Source organism: Rhyacophila brunnea, unplaced genomic scaffold (genome assembly GCF_057557595.1).
Source record: "Rhyacophila brunnea isolate RB1 unplaced genomic scaffold, BYU_Rbru_1.0 scaffold_13, whole genome shotgun sequence".
Classification (NCBI taxonomy): domain Eukaryota; kingdom Metazoa; phylum Arthropoda; class Insecta; order Trichoptera; family Rhyacophilidae; genus Rhyacophila; species Rhyacophila brunnea.
Window position 1 is genome coordinate 19,931,469 of NW_028232785.1, and position 17,387 is coordinate 19,948,855.

At 37.1% G+C, this 17,387-nt stretch overlaps 2 protein-coding genes across 2 annotated transcripts; both read right to left on the reverse strand.

The window, feature by feature from the left end:
* Positions 1-1,072: 1,072 nt before the first annotated feature.
* LOC147076852 (uncharacterized) lies at positions 1,073-3,176 on the reverse strand. The gene is made up of 3 exons (XM_085941608.1): positions 2,934-3,176; positions 1,752-1,898; positions 1,073-1,084 (listed from the first exon to the last, which is right to left on the reverse strand). The coding sequence occupies exons 1-3, from the start codon at positions 3,090-3,092 to the stop codon at positions 1,073-1,075; spliced, it is 318 nt and encodes a 105-aa protein (XP_085797734.1). The 5' UTR covers positions 3,093-3,176.
* Positions 3,177-10,053: 6,877 nt separating this feature from the next.
* On the reverse strand, positions 10,054-16,387 carry LOC147076853 (uncharacterized). The gene is made up of 5 exons (XM_085940504.1): positions 16,180-16,387; positions 15,361-15,480; positions 14,515-14,649; positions 13,686-13,817; positions 10,054-12,645 (listed from the first exon to the last, which is right to left on the reverse strand). Exons 1-5 carry the CDS (start codon positions 16,327-16,329, stop codon positions 11,509-11,511), a joined length of 1,674 nt encoding a protein of 557 aa, XP_085796630.1. The 5' UTR covers positions 16,330-16,387; the 3' UTR covers positions 10,054-11,508.
* Between the last annotated feature and the right edge of the window lie 1,000 nt (positions 16,388-17,387).

The following is a 17,387-nucleotide window of genomic DNA, read 5'->3' on the forward strand; positions in this document are numbered from 1 at the left end:
GGGAATTTACACGACCGTTTGTGGAGTTTCACGCTTTGCAGATGATATTGTTATACTTTCACAAGACCCGAAAGACCTCCAAGGCAGAATGCAAGAACTCGCGGATGTCAGTCAAACGGTCGGTCTAAAGATAAATGTCTCAAAGACAAAAGTGATGAGGAACTGTTTTTCGGACCCTGTGATTATCTGTATTTCTGGTACCCAACTCGATCAAGTCAGCAGCTACGTACATCTCGGACAGCAGGTGTCCATAGACGGAAGCATGCACGATGAAATTGCTCGAATAACAAAGCTGGGATGGAGTGCTTTCGGACGTCTGAATAGTATCTTCAAGAGTGACCTACCATTATGTCTTAAGCGTAGGGTGTTCAACCAATGTGTGCCACCTGTGCTCACGTATGGCTGCGACACGTGGACCCTCAACACGAGTGATATCGAAAGGCTAAAAGTCACACAGCGAGGCATGGAGGGGTGTATGTTGGGCATCACACGAAAGGACCGTAAGAGAAACGAATGGGTTAGGAAGCAGACAAGAGTACGCGATGTAATAGACGTTGCCAAACAGCTGAAATGGAGATGGGCGGGGCACATTGCTCGCCGAAAGGATGGCCGCTGGACAAATGCCGTCATCCAGTGGTACCCAAGGGGCACGAAACGGCCACAGGGTCGCCCTAAAAGTCACTGGATTGATGAACTGGTAAAGTTCGGCGGAAATACGTGGCAGCGAACGACACAGGACCGAGAGAGGTGGAGAAAGCTTGGGGAGGCCTTCATCCAGCAGTGGATTGACCCCGGCTGATGATGATGATGATGATATAATAAATTAACACAATAAAGTAGGTAAAAACTTGACACCCACCTATGAAGTCAACACATCGCTGTCTGATTCCCAGGTTGTTCTATGTCATTTTCTGTAAAATTTTCAGGAGAGCAATTTGATAATTCACATTGAAATAATTGCACAACCTATATTATATTAAAAATTGTTTTCTGCATATAAAAGAATACTTAACTTATTTTCGAGATTATCGACAAATAATGCGTTCATAATTTTTATATTCTGACTAATTGGTTAAACGGAGTTCTGGAAATAGAACAAAATGGCATTAAAGTCATTTTTTTTAAATGTGAAATAGAACAACCTGGAAATCAGATAGCGATATATTATGAATAGTTAATGTGTTTATAAAAAAAACCCCTATCACTAATAATACAATCAATAGGCGTATACATACTCGAACCCTAATAAGAGATCAATAAATACTACATTCAAGGGGTCAGGAGAGAAAGTATATACTGGACAATTTAAACATGTTTTTTGCATGTGACATTGAGATTAGCAAAATAACTTCATTTTAAAATTCACTTATTTTTACATTTACTTGGGTACTTTACAAATAAATCTGTATGAATATGAATTTGTGCGACTGTCAATAAAATTTGCATTTGTTGATATTTGTTGTTATTAAGTTGGTACGGACTCTATGCAAATTGTGGTTAATGATAAGCCTAATATTTCTTTACTCACTCGTATAAGACAGGTTGAAAAGTAAAACATAAGTCGCGCAACAATATAGACCCACGTTAGAAATTTTATATAAAAAAGAAAATGTACCTAGATTACGAAAGAAGCATCATAGTAGTTCAATAACAGATTTTCAATTAAAATAACACTAGGTAGGTTAAAACAAATAAATAATTATATACAAGATATTAAAATAAAAGTTTATACAAACAATCAATTTAGGTACCTGATTAATTGGTTTGCATTCAGATTGTGAACATCCAGGTAGTGAACCTGTATAGCTTAATGGACTCGTAGTGCCTCCAATAAACTCCTCTTTAAAGGTTTCTGGCTGAAAATCAGTCTCCGATTTTATTTTAATCTGGGCAGGGTTCTAAAAAATTACAAAATATGTTTATTATCGTTAACGGAAAGGCAATGACACTATATAATCATTGGAAATCAGATCAGACAAGAGATTTCATTCATGGATTACTTCGTCATCTATGATTTATCAACAATTCTATGACTATTGTATAAATTTACGAAAATTGGATACTTTTTCTAATGTTAATTTGTTACATTTGTATTTGCCAACCAGTGACGGGAGCAGCGCTCAAAATGGACCGCAACGAACCGGAGCTGAGCTCGAGACTATCGCTGTATAGTGGAAAATTCCATTCCGGTTCGTGGTTAATTCTTAATGTTTAGAAACGAAACTTGTTGGATGCGCGCTAAAACATAATATTTATGACCTGTCTAACCCTTATTACAAGGATCAATAATAAGCTTTTGTGCTATTTTGCTACCAAAAATTTAATTTCTACTTTCAGCAAACAAACTTTGTTTTTTGTTGGTGTTCCATAGTCTGTTGCATCACCACGTTCTAACTAAAGCTCTACCTACCCTATTAAAAATAACACATAAATGATTAATATAAATATAAGTACAGGAATGCATCCGTTAGTTGTAATAATCAATAGTATAAAAACAAATTAGTCAGCGTTTTGTATAGTCTAGAATCTAGATGATGAGTGGCCAACCCGTGGCCCGCTGCTGTCAACTTGTGGCCCGTGTAGCAGTGAGAAAATAAAAATAATACCAAATGCCGCCGCTAGATGTGCTAATATCGCAAATTGAGATTCGATATTAGCTCAAGGTTTTTAAAAGCATCGTGTGGTTTTTGCTGCATTTGCAACGCCATTCTCTGTAGACGTGAATCTATTACCGGGAAATTTACAAATGGAACATTGTAAAATATGTTGCGACCAACAGTTAATGGAGAAATTCCATCAAATTGGTTTGGAAGAGTTTTACGAAACATATTTGGTAAAGGAGAAATATCCTGCATTTTACAAACACGCCTCTCTACGCATTTGTCATCAAACTTATGAATATCCTCGTCTAAACAAATTAGGAATCTACTCACCTCTTTGAAGTGACTGTCGTCCTCGACATTTTCCTGTTTGACTGATACGTCAAATCGACCTTTGTTCTTGAAGTGGTTAATGTCAGTCCATTGGTATGCGCCGTCGCTGATTTCCTCCTCCGTATCGTCAGGATCGATTGTTTCGTTTTTTACTTCCATTGTTAGGTTTTGCTGTAGAAATCTAACAATAGTTTCACGAACTCAGGCGGCGTGTTACAGTCGCTAATACGCAGCAGTGACAGCAGTGTTGCCATTTGTCACCGAACTATAATATTATTAATGCGGTCTAAGAAATTAATTATATTAGTATTTCGACAAAAAATATAGTACGTACGTGTTACGTGTTGACATAATAGATTTTTTGTTAAATGGAGTTTAATGAATTATAAAAAACTAACCAACAACATCTGTAATAATATGTATTCTTAGTTCAACGAAAACAATTGAGTGCTCTAGATATTTTTTTACACTCGCATTTGTTTTTTATTCCGATTTAAAAATGAAAAAATGTATTACGTCAGCGAGCTGGTCCACTGCCAAATTAATCGCGTTATCTGGACGTACCTAATTGAGCGTAAATCGCGGTGGGCCTCGCGCCATGTGGAGTAACTCTTGGAGCCTGCCCACAAGGCGCGTTTTTCCGCGCGAGTAACAATCTGCGCATTCTCCACGTACATGCGATCTTATTTAGCATCCCACAAGCACTTTCGCGTGACGACCTCGCGCGGTATGCGCAGGTCAATCGCCAGAATCTCGACATCGCGCGTATTGTGCGCGAGTCGAGGTACTATGACGCCAATCATTGCGCACAGTATCATCGCGATCGCCAACATGCATGATTCATTGAAAATGAAGTTGCAACAGAAATATTGGAGTGATCCGTGACGCCGATTAGTAATTAAATTAGGTGCTAAATACTTTTATTTAGAATACAAAAATCGATCGCCTACCGTAACTCAATTTGGAGAGCAGTAATGACCAGGTATTAATAAAATGCCAATAGTTAAAGTTTGTCGCAATTTAGCATGGCAGTCGTAGTATAGTGGTAATGCAGAGGGCGCGAAACCCAAGAGACGCTGGTTCGATTACAGCCGAGCGTCTTACTTTTTTCGAAAAAAGATTTTTTCTATTGGCTATATTTTCTCATGAGTATTTTCAGAATTATGTATGTTAAATAAGATAATGGTTACAACCTTGTAAAATGGAATTCTACCAAGTAATTAAACTCAATTATTAAATAAATATTGTACAAAAAGTTAAGTGTGCACTATGTATGTCGAATCATAACAGCCTACCTCCATCCTTCGCCACTGCACATAATATTATGTATAATATACTATTTATAATTTACAATATCATCTTCATGCTTAGTCCAACTAGTGTGAATGCAAATGGATTACACGTGGTATATATTATTGTACCTACTAACATTGTTTAAAAACGGTTTACAAATTTCCATGTTTTTATTGTATGTATTAGTGTTTCTAGAGTTGCTCCAATTTATGTATATTTAATAATAAATAGTTATACACTATTGAACCATATTATTTTATTTACCGTTTAAAAAAAAGATTTTTTTCGGTAAGGCACATGTTCAAACACGCGCGTTAACATGATCTTACTCCCTACTTCAATTTTAGTTTGTAAATTTATGGCTACGGCCGTATGTTGTAGCTTAACCACTGGGGGATGACAAAAGAAATGGCGTATTTCAAAAAATCACTACCTTTTTCTTGGGTCAATAATTATTATAAAGCAATCATTATTCGTAGGATGTTTATCATACTTGAATGGTCAAAGACATAGCTTATAATGAGTATCTTTAGAGTTGTCTTCAAATGTGTTAATCTTGCCCATTTTTTGAATAATAAAATGCCTAATTCTTGTCAAATTTGGGATCACAGAGATTATCAATATAATTTTTTATCGTAAATATTTTACTAAAATTAATTCGTCATAAATTATACTATTGGTTTTATAAATGCGTTTAAGAATTAATAAATGTAAAAAATCTTAACACCACTGCACAGTTATGTACCGAAATATGACTATATTCTAAACCATTAGAGCGAGAGGTTTAAAAGTATACTATTTTATGCAATAAAAATACTTTATGCAGTCATGAAATGTTTAAAATAAATATAATGGATAATAAGGCTTCAAAATTATATAAATAGATTATCTACAACGTTTAAGGTATGTCCAGGATCATGCTTTGAAAATAGAACAAAAGCTCCATTTTGACCTACGCTGAGCATGTCCCCCCTTAAGGTAGGATGATTTTCAAAGCCGTTTCGGGGTATAAAGCCAGAAACAGCTAATACTATTAATTATTGGCCTGATAAAATAAAAAAAGTTAAAATTGAAATTTTAATTAATTTAAGTTGGATACTATTCTATTTGAGTCGATTTTTGAGACCCGAGTTTCGCCTTCTGGCATCTTCGTGCACTATCCGCACTCGCCAATGGTAAATGCACACTGACAATGAATACACTGTTAATTCTCGCTTATACAATACACGCTTATAGACTGACCGGTGTGCAATTACCTTTGGTGCGTTTATACGATCCCTGATGCTGAAAAGCGAAACCCGTGTCACAAAGAAACGACTCAAACGGAATAGTGAAGAATTTTAATAAATTTAAAAATATACTTACTAGGCAGAATTTATAATGTTACATAATTCCAAAAAAAACGAGAAAGGGCATGTATTATGCGGCGCTTTTCAGTGAACAGAAATAGGACGGGGATGATTCGGATACTGAGAAGGGGCGCCGACCTTAAATGTTGATGAAGCTGAGTCCGTGGTCTGATTCTCACTCACTAGCACTACCACCGTTTATTGAGTCACCCTGTGCACGGCGATTGACGGTCAAAACCAGTGCACGTAATGACGTCTTGAGGTTACAGATGTTTACATTAACACTGTTGAAGAATGACTGCTTGTTAATAGTAGACCTGGCAAGCATAATGGTGTTAGGTGGGTAAAACATTGTATTCTACGTCTTCGATGGCGCTACAGCTCAAGTCGAGCCCTGGCCTCCTCCACCCGAAACGGTCCTCCGCACGTCTTTTCCAGTTCATGATTTTTAGCAGCTGGTTGGCATTTTTTGTAATGTTGTCACCCCATCGCGTGCGTGGCTTTCCCACTGGCCTTTTCCCCCTGGGTTTCCTTCGAGGATCTCCTTCGGTATCCGTAACTCAGACATGCGCTGGACATGGCCTGCCCAGTTCAGCCTCTAGAATTTTATGAAGGTGGAGAGTTTTGAATCTTGGTATAAGCGGTATAGTTTCATGTTGTACCTACCCATCAACGTGCACGCCTGCGCAAGCAACCACATGCCTCCATCGATCCCCTTGCAACCATGGCCAAATCCACCCGAATGGAATACAAGAAAGCGATTACTCAAGCCAAGAAAGACTACTGGCGTAACTTCGTCACCACTGAGGGAGGTTCGGACCCCTGAGGTCCTCCATACCGCGCATTGAGGCTGGGACTCAGACCGACGAGCCTCCTGTGCGGCATCGAGAAACCGGGTGGCGGATTCACCAGTACCGAGTCTGAAACGGCTGCGGTCCTACTCGAGGCCCTCATCCCCCTGGATGACGAATCCAGGGATGATGACGCCATGAGGATGGCCCGCTTTGAGGCTTCTCTTCCCATCGACACGGATCACTCATCGTTGCCATCCGAACAGGAGATCAACCACATCATACGCACGTTGATTGCTGGCAAGGCCCCGGACCCGGACTGCATTGACAATTTACTTGTCAAACGCACATAGGCCATCGCCGCGCCAGAGATTACAGCCCTCCTCAGTGACTGCATCAGAAGCGGCACGTTCCCCGACTGCTGGAAGAGGGGCTTACTTAAGGTAATCCCCAAAACTGGCAGCCGAGAACCGTCTAGCCCCAAAGCCTACCGCCCTCTAACACTTCTGCCCGCTCTGGGCAAAGTGCTGGAGAAGCTACTGTGCCACAGGATTGAAGCCCACCTGGAGACACGCTCGCCGCTTTCCGATAATATAATATAATAAATGCGGCCATTAAGACCTGCCAGCAAAAGTGGGACGAATCGACCAAGGGCCGGCACACATATACGTTTTTTCCAGACATACAGTGGCGAATGGAGATAACCAAATATCTGACTCCAGACCATTACACCATTCAATTTGTGACTGGTCATGGAGGATTCGCTGGCAAGCTCTTCGAGCTTGGACTTGTAAGCCGTCCGACATGTCCATGCGGAGGGGAAATACAGGATGCCAACCACATCCTATGGGAGTGTCTGAGTGTGCTCCGAACGGGAGGAAATGCTCAAGTCGTTCCAACCAGCTGTTGGACCCATCGGCCCGTCCGACCTAGATGCTACTAAGGCCAATTATCTTGCTTTCAAAAAATTTGCGGCGTCTTACTACGGGCGTGAAGATCTCTTCACATAAATTTTGCTGCCTGTATGATTAGCTTCGTTCTTTAATTTAATAAACAAGTAGGTTATTTTTTTTTAGTAATTTCCATGTGCTTTTCTCTCCCTGGCACTTTGCATTAGAGTAAACTCAGTAAACTCAGTCAGAGCTCACTTTAAGCGTAGCAATCTAAGTCTTGGGCATCTTCTCCCAGGACACTCCCAGACCAATTCTTAGATGCCTCACATCACCAATTGACGGGTCCCGTGATACTCTCGATTAAGACCGAGGGTGGTACGGGGCGGGTTTGGTGGAGGGACTTTAACTTCAATGTACCTAATTCTCCACTCCCCACCATCATTCATGGGTCCGTATATCCGCCTCAGGATCTTTCTCTCAAACCAATCCACCATTTCAGCTGCTTTCACATTTAGCGTCCATGACTCGCACCCGTATGCAACGACTGTGCGTATGACGATTTTATAGATATATATATTTTATAGTCTTAGTTTTTCTGTGGACATTTCTGGATTTGAATATGGGCAGCAATGAGAAGTACGATTTATTTGCAGCGGTTATACGGGCTTTACTTTCTTCCATTATATTAGGCCGCCATAATTACACCAACCATATTATATAATATCAAATTGTTCAACATCGATATTAAGAAAAACAATTCAAATGTATTTATTTATTAACATGAAGCTAACACAGTAAATAATGTGATCATCCATCTAACACATTCACAATATGACATAAAAATAAAATATAAGGTTTACTATTATTCAAATACAATAATGATTAATTTGAATTATCATCAATCTACGCAGACTTGTTTACAAAAGCATTGCCAAACCATATTCATAATCTTTGGGTCGTTACTGATGATGGTGATCACTAAAATTACATTACCAATCTTCAATCAGTCATACCTAGTCGCTTTCTTGGTGATGCTGCTCGGTTTGGAAGGCTCACACCCTCTGAACCTGTTCTATTCGAAGCCATCAGAGATCAATATTCTCTCCAGCCTGCTGGGGTCTGTTCTTGCCACGTGACCGAAGAATTGGAGTAGAAATTGAAATTCTAACTATCACAAACGGACACATACACATAACAACTCCAAATCGACATACACTGAGAATTAGAGCATTTCCGCAAAACCTACCCTCAAAAAGTGGTGGTTTAATTTACGCGGAGATCTGTAACGCTGGCAGGCTTGGAGGCACTCTTGTAAAAGATTTACTTGTGCGATAAACCGCCATTATAATATATATTACCATACAACATTAATTACCACCATTTTGTATGCTTCAATTATTTTTGAGACTAAGATGTCAATACTTTCTAGAAAATCGACCACAAAACCTGTTATATTTGTTCCTTCATTCGCCGTCCTCTATAATGTGCCGCCATTATGCAACGCATGATCTGCCTACCCCTACACGGTAATTAGTTTTAGAATTCAATTAAACGCTGGCTAACAAAACCATAATAGTTTAAGTGTATTATGAGCGATCCGACAAAAATAGTGCACATTTTTTCAGTCATACTTATTTGTTTTCGTTGAATTAAGAATACATATTAAGGCTATACCTCAGTTGAGGCATGGTCTCAAAAAATCGTGGCTAGGCGATGCGCGGATTGTGGGTCACTTGTGCAAATGACGCATGCCGAACGAAATATAATTTGTCATATAAATCCAACATGCGTCCATTTAATGTTCTGTTTATTGATGTATTAGTAACAATATTAATATATTCATTGACATGTTTTCTTTTTAAAGTAAATGGGTAACGTTTTTAGTCATCTTTACACGATTTAAGAATTAATACCCCCGTCGCCATCACGAAACAAATTGACGTATTCACACCTCGACGTTCAGTCTCCGAGTGCCAGCGAGTCCAAAATTTCATCGCGGCTATAGCTGAAAATTATTTGCCGTTTCACTGAAGTATCGCTCATAACAAAATATGTGCATTGGCTAGTTTTTTTTAAATTCATTTATAAAGTATATTAAGTAAGTATATTTTTAAAGTCTAAAACAAACAATAATCGATAAAAATTATAGTTTATAGATAAACGAATATTTGTTTACTATTATCTTAACTATGGCTTGAATTAAGCAGGGTTTAATTGAATTTTAAAAAGTAACAAACACTAATGACACACTAGTCCCTGATCAATGAAAACAAATACGTAGTTTAGCGTGCACTATTTATGTCGGCGTTTAACAGCCTACATCCACCCTCCTCCACTGCTATTTACAGTTATCGTGTCATTTTAAAATCAAATATTTATCAGAAGTACTTACTAATTAATATATTTAGATTATACCTAATATTTAAATAGAAACTGATTAAATTTGAATGTTATAGCCAGACTTGCATTCCATGTCCGGAAAAATATCTCAATAGTCGGAACAATTTACTCATCAAAGCTTCTAAACAACCTATTAATTGAGTTAGCATTTACTTGGTAGAATTCCATTTTACAAGAAATGAAAATATAATTAATATTAAATTCTACAGGTTTTAAAAGGTTTGTCGATTGCCTATTCTGGTTGTTACACCATTATCAAGACTAGTTTGATAATGGTGTTACAACCGAAATAGCTATCGACAAACCTTTTAAAACCTGTAGAATTTAATATTAATTATATTTTCATTTCTTGTAATTAACCATTTATATTAGGGAATCATACTAGTTCCCCGACCATGTCCGATCCTAATAGGATCATATGGGCCTCCACAGGGTGGAGAACAGATTTTGTTTTTTTTTTACGAGAAATGGATGTCAGCCACTTGCTCAACCTATTAGGTCCATACCCTGACTCATACACAAATTGAAAAACAATATGTGTACTAGCCAGACCTAGGATTCGAACCTGGGACAAACTGCGTTATAGGCCAACGCTTAAGCCGCGCGGCCACCGTGGATGATACTAGGTACTAAAGTATAAATAAGCACATATTATTATGTAATAAAAATAATATAGTTCCACTTCTCCCACTCTTGATAATATGATAATTTTAAAGCATGATCATCATTCGGGGTAATCACACTGCTGGATGAAAGCCTCCCTAAGGTTTGGATTCCTCGGTCCAGCATATTTTACGGTGTCCCTGTGATCATTTAGACAGTTTAGAGCATTTTGACTACCACTGTTTGAGCGTCTTTCCAGCGATTGTTCACTCACCGAGCGACATAATCAACCCATTGCAATTTCTTCTGCTTGACGATTACATCAAGTACTATTGCCTGCTTTTTATCAATCGGTGCTTATATGACACATTAATGGGGTTTGAAAGAATTCCCACTATGTGATTTTGGTGAGACTCAGACCACGAGCATATTTACATCATGAAGCCATTGAGCAGGTATGCTTTCGCCAGAGGAGTTTCAGCCATACGTTAGGCCAAACCAGAGACCGTTGCGTGGATTAATACCTGGCCTGTAACACTGCGACTTTTTATATATCTGACATCTTAGATTATAGAAAAATATAGATAGAGCTATTGCATGTGTTTGTCCATCAAAACATGACAAACTTTTTCACGCACTTGCCTCGCCCCCTTGACGCTTCCTCCGCGACATTTTCTGGGTTATTCGAAAATACGTGTGACAGTGTGCGTGTCGTAGTGTTGCCAGATATCGAATATTTATTCCAATGTTATAATTTTACAAGCGATGTTTTTATAAATTATATTATGTTAATTATATTAAAATCGGCTCATGTGGAGGGCTTGTCTGACATGTTATGTGGCTACTTTGTGTTGTTCTTAACGTATTTTTCATGTTGAACGATTTTTTTTTTCATTATTGCCATAAATGATAAAATATTATATCTGTTGATTTGTTTTGTGGTCTTTTCGCGTTATGCCCAACATTTTTTGGATTGCTCTTAAATCAAAGGTCAAGGTTTCACGTGCATATGTAAGTAGTGGTAGCACACATTGTTTGAATACTGCTTGAAACAGAATAGGAATTCAGAGATAATTATTATATTACTTTATCCCACTGAAATAACATTGACTATTTCTTCTGATTGATAATAAGTCTTATGACACAGTCGACTATTTCATTGCTCGAATCATATATAATTTAATGTTCAATTAAATCACATATTTATAAATAAATGTCCTCACAATTGCTTATATTTATTCTCACATTAATTGCATTTGATGGGGTTATCTTTTCTATGAACCATGCCATGTTTCTTTAATTCACTGGATAATTTACATCTGTACTCACATAAATCGCACTGAAACGGTTTCTCACTGCTATGAACGTATTTATGTATTTTCAAGTTACATGATCGATTACATTTGAAATCGCATAAATTGCATTTGAATGGCATTTCTCCACTATGAACCAGCTTATGTCGTTTTAACCCACTCGATTGTTTACATTTAAAATCACAAAATTCGCATTGGAAGGGGGTCTCTCCACTGTGAACCATTTTATGTTTCTTTAAATCACTTGCTTGTTTACATAGGTAATTGCATAAATTACATTCGAATGGCCTTTTACCACTATGAACCATTTTATGCGTCTTTAACGTACTGGATTGAGTGCATTTAAAATCACACAAATCGCATTTAAATGGTTTTTCGCCACTATGAACCAGTTTATGTTTATTTAAGCTACTGGAATCAGTACATTTGTATTCGCATAAAATGCATTTGAATGGTTTCTCACCGCTATGAATCATTTTATGTGTCTTTAAGTGACTCAACTGTTTGCATTTATAATCACATATATCACACTTATACGGTTTTTCGCAAGAATGGACACGTTTATGTCTCTTTAAGTCACCAGATTTTTTACATTGGTAATCACACAAATCGCACTTGAAGGGGGTTTCACTATTAACCAATTTATGTTTGTCTTTTTGAGAAGTTTTTAATGTTTCTTGACAGTTGCTTGCATTGTTTACAAATAGTTTTGAGTCAAGTTTATTTTTAACTTTCTCAGGTGAAGACACGTTGTGTAAGATCTTATGTTCCTTTAAAATGTTTTCAGATGAGAAAAATGCAAAGCACACGTCACATACAAAATTATTTTTATTAAATGAGGTCCTGTTCAACATCAGACGGATTTCTTTCGCAGGTTCCAATGATATTTCATGCTCAATATCATTTTTTTTAATCTGAATCTGAGACCTTTCTGATGGGTTATGCTGATATTGGTATAGTTCTGTATTATTCTTGAGTTGATTATATATTTTAGAATCTCCTGTATATAACCCATTATCTTGATTGTCATTTGATACAGTTGCTCTTTCTTGTTTCACTAGTGTATCACTCTGAAAAAAAAGAATATGCAAATAATGTAAATATAAATATTTGGCGAAAAGATTCCGGAGCGAAAGCTAAACACAGACTTTTAGGCCCGTTTCAGACGGGACACCAGCGTCGCGTTCGATATAATATAGGAGGCCTTTGTATTCGAAGAAACGGGCCATTGTATTATGTTTATGAACGCCCCAGAGCTAATGAGTCAACGCATAATTTCGCGTCATAAATTATAACATAAAACTGGCTGCGGTAATAAAAACAAGTGTATCGGCGGCTTGAGAACGAAGCGGCCGACGGAAAAGTGTACCGGACACGCGTTGACTCATTAGCTCTGGGGCATTCATAAACATAATACAAAGGCCCCTTTATTCGAATACAAAGGCCTCCTATATTATATCGAGCGCGACACCGGTGTCCCGTCTGAAACGGGCCTTAGCGGTATGGTGTATGTGTGGTAAGTGAAATGGGAACGAATCACGTCAGGGTCACCACTTTGGTAATATGATAAGGTGGTAGTAGATGAAGAATCGTTGTTGCTTGGCTGTTGAGATGAGAGTTAATTGGTTGATACAAGAATACATTGAATGATGATGACGTGAGATTATAATCTCGCGGTAATGATGTACTTACGTGAAATATATATCTTATATGATCAAGAGAATAATTATAAGAATGCACTGTGAGATTTGATTCGACGGGAATAACGGATGTACTATGTCAAGTGAAGAACTCGTAACAATAGCAGCACCTACGTGCTCGTGATGGACTCGATGAGTAGAGTGTTGGTTCATAGATGTGTCTTAGTTATATTAAATGCAGTGCATATTATGTAACCATAGATGTCTGTGATTTTGAAGAACTTTCCTTTTGGTTAGCGTTTTGACTATGTACATACATGGTAACTGAGCAGAATTTTGTAGACTTTGATCTCGATATATCAAAAAATTCTTAAACTACAAGATAAAGGTTTTCAAAAATAACGCACTTGCAACAATCTATTCATCGTAAATCATGATATATGTAATGCAATTAAATACAAGGCACATACCTGCAAAAATTGCCTGCAATCTGAATAAGAACAACCAGGCTGTGGTTCTTCATTGCCTAATGAATGCAGCGTGTCTTCAACAAACTCGCATTTGAAACCATCTCGTTGCAATTCTTTCTCAGACTTAATATTCTGAAAAAAGCCAATAAGTATTTTCAAATTCAAATTTATTTATTTTACATATAATAAACATAACAAATTATAAATTAAAAGCGTTCATGACATGACATAAAATAAGGGATAATAATTTTTAAAAATAAAAATACAGAGAAATCTGAGTTAATAATACAATAAGTAATAAAATAAGAAATAAAATAACAAAAATAAAAGTAGATGGAAGCACACAGCCGTTTCCGTTATTTTCATTGGTCCAAATTAACACGGAAGGCATCGTAGATAAGGCGGTTATCGACGGCTATCGGCGGTTATCTACAATATTTGGGAAATTTGTAATACAGCAAAAAGCTAGGTTGGTAGACATGTAGGTGGGTCAAATTTGGGTAGGTATATTACTAATAACACTCGATATTATTTGACAGCTCGCGGGGAACTATAAATTAATGCAGCGGCCGTGACGTAATTATTTTCAAAACAGTCGTAGGTACTCTATCTCACTCTAAAAGTTAATACAACTAAGAGAGGGGCTGTTAAAGGCTACAACTTTCTGACAGCAGGCGGTTAACTTATAGTAATAATTAACTATGTAGCTCTTTTAGGATGTTAAGTGATAATGTTAGAATAGCCTCGCTGATCTAGTTATCTAGTTGAAAGAAACTGTGGAACCTATGTGCTACATCTGAAAAGGATGCGATGAAAAAACAATACTTACTTGACTGTTGCAATTAATGGCTGAGTGTTCACTCAGTTCTTCATAAGTATTGTGGAATATTTCATCAACGGCGCTGCTTTTACATGGATAGTCGATTTCATTTTTGATTTCGATATTATTAGGTTCAATTTTCACCTATAAAATAATGAAAATCATCAAATGGTTATCATTTATATATAGACTAAGCAACATATTATTATTTTCTAACAAAGTCAATTATGTAAATAGTGAAAAATTCACTAATCAACCAAAATTCCTTTGACAGAATTTTTAATGAAGTTTATTTTTCACCATGTCCGATCCAAATAAGATCATATAGGCCTCCACATAGTGGAGGTTTGTATTAACAGATTTTGTTTTTACGAGAAATGGATGAGAGCCACTTGCTCAACCTTGACTCATACACAAATTAAAAAAAAACAATATATATGTGTACTTGCTAGACTTAGGATTCGAACCTGGGACCCACGACGTTATAGGACGACGCTTAAGCCGCGTTATCATCGTGGGTGTAATGAAGTTAGCTTGTTATTTACCACATTTTAAATTAATAATGCTTCTTTCTCCCTTTAGGCATTCTTAACTTAAAGTCATGTAATGTCAATCAAAGCACATTTGAGTGTACGACGACCTCAGTCTTGCGTAACTACTCCTAAGACATTCCCAAACATTAAAAAAAATTATGCTTCACATAAACATAGGGTTCCGAAGCTGCCCTATCAAGACCGGATGCGGTGAACCATTAACTTTATATATTAAAATTAAGATGAACCGATGCATGTATTTTTTTCACATCACAAAATATCGATTTATAATGAGTTACACGAAATGGTAACGATAACTGACCTTATGATGACCCAGGGAATTATTTCCAAGACATGGGTCATGTGTGATAAGTGGTCTGTCTGTTTCATAGAGCTCCACGGGCTCTGGCTTGATACAAATCTCAGGAACTATGTTTTCTACCTGTAAATAACGAAAATAATCTTAATAGGTGTCACCAGGAAACTCAGATATAATGGGAACTGAAATACCGAACGGGTGTGGAGAAACAGGCATCCGATCTCGAGTGTGGAAGAATATGGGACAAACTTATACACGTGTGAAGAATACGCTTGTATTTCGTTCTGACAACTGCTCTCGTTTTATGCGCTGACGCTCATTCAATATTAGTTGCAATACACACTATTGCACGTCTAGATTGCGTGGCACATTTTCGCAGAACAGTCACATACCTAGGTATTCAAAACACTGCGTCAAAATTTTGTGTATTTGGATATAGCCTATCGGAATTATATTTATTAATCTGTTCTGAGTGTGTCACACACAAATGAGGCAGGCATGTACAACACTTGCATATTGACATTTTAATACATCAATGTAGGAATGAACTAGGAAGACAAAAGCCAAAAAATTTCTGTGTTATCTACAGGATTGTTGATGGCACCCGTAGTTCCACACCTTTAACTAATTAAGATGCAAACAAGGTTAAATACAGGTGGAAAATACGGATTCGTGTTCTTTTAAAAAGTTTTCAATTAAAACCATTGTATCGATTGCAGAAATACATTGCTATAAAGGAGTGAACCATCATTTTAATATACACAAAATTCAAACATCGTCTAGTTGCCATCGTAAGCAAATGTCAAAAAAACATAACCATACTTCGAGCTGTCGACTTGTGGATTCGTTTTCTTGCTTTATAAATGGCGTTTCCAAAGGCATTTTGACGTGGATATAATTTCCTGTGTCATACTGACACTCTCCGTTAGAATCTTTCTCGTAATAATCGTCTGGTTCTGTTTTTATATCCATTTTAATACAGCTCTACGATGCAGGCATTATTTCAAGCAATATACAAATTATTTTGACTGTATTGCCATTATAAAAAATATTATAATGAATTACACAATATTATTAAAATTAAATGCTAGTCAAGAAATATTTAAACGAAAATAGTTTCACAACAATACATAGGTAGGTACCTACTTTATAATTATTAGATTTGTTGTCATCATCATCATCAGGCTGAATCTATCCACTGCTGGATGAAGGCCTCTTCAAGCTGCTTCCACTTCTCTCGGTCCTGTGCGTTGCATTACCACGTACTTCCACAGAAGAAGATTTCATCGATCCAGCGGCCTCTAGGTCTACCTTTCGGACGTTTTGTACCTCTTGGATACCACTGAATGACTAAATTAGTACCTACAACGATTGTCTCTTCTTCTAGCAATATTGTGTCCAGCCCATCTCCATTTGAGGCTAAGATTAGGAGATTAGATTTGTTGTATTTTTGTTAAATAGGTATCTCAGTAGGTAGGTATTTCAGTAGATTCCGACCATGTAAGATCCTATAATGTTATGGGCTTCCACAGAGTGGTGGTTTGTATTAACAGACTTTGTTTTAACGAGAAATGCATGGCAGCCTTTGCTCAACCTATTAGGTCCATACTCTGACTCATACACAAATTGAAAAACAATATGTGCGAACCTGGGACCCACGACGCTTAAGCCGCGCGCCCCTCGTGTCGCCTAAACCAGGCGCGCACACGAAAATTGTTTGAAACGTCCATTTTGAAATTAGGTATAGGTAGTTTTTTTTTTTATTGTTTTTTAAGATAGATAAGTAGGTATATTAAATATTAACAAAAATGATTGTTGTTTACAATCATTTTGTTAAGCACGAAGTAAATACAAAATGGCCGTCGTATAGCGGTCGCGAAATGGCGTATTGGTGTTTTTGTATTTGAGTTGCCAAGAGAAAAAAATCTGCCAGATAATGAAAGGAATAAATAATATTATTATTATAAACATTACACAGTTTTATCTGAAGATAAAATTTCATGCTATGAAAACGCTAAAAGAGAAGAACA

What these genes read in the sequence shown, in the direction of transcription:
- LOC147076852 (XM_085941608.1), bottom strand. Translation starts at nt 3,092, where the DNA reads ATGGAAGTAAAAAACGAAACAATCGATCCTGACGATACGGAGGAGGAA. An exon ending in ACGACAGTCACTTCAAAGAG is followed by an intron (nt 1,899 to 2,933) that starts GTGAGTAGATTC and finishes GTAATTTTTTAG; the next exon opens with AACCCTGCCCAGATTAAAAT.
- LOC147076853 (XM_085940504.1), bottom strand. Translation starts at nt 16,329, where the DNA reads ATGGATATAAAAACAGAACCAGACGATTATTACGAGAAAGATTCTAAC. An exon ending in ATTCCCTGGGTCATCATAAG is followed by an intron (nt 14,650 to 15,360) that starts GTCAGTTATCGT and finishes ATTATTTTATAG; the next exon opens with GTGAAAATTGAACCTAATAA. An exon ending in ATTGCAGGCAATTTTTGCAG is followed by an intron (nt 12,646 to 13,685) that starts GTATGTGCCTTG and finishes CTTTTTTTTCAG; the next exon opens with AGTGATACACTAGTGAAACA.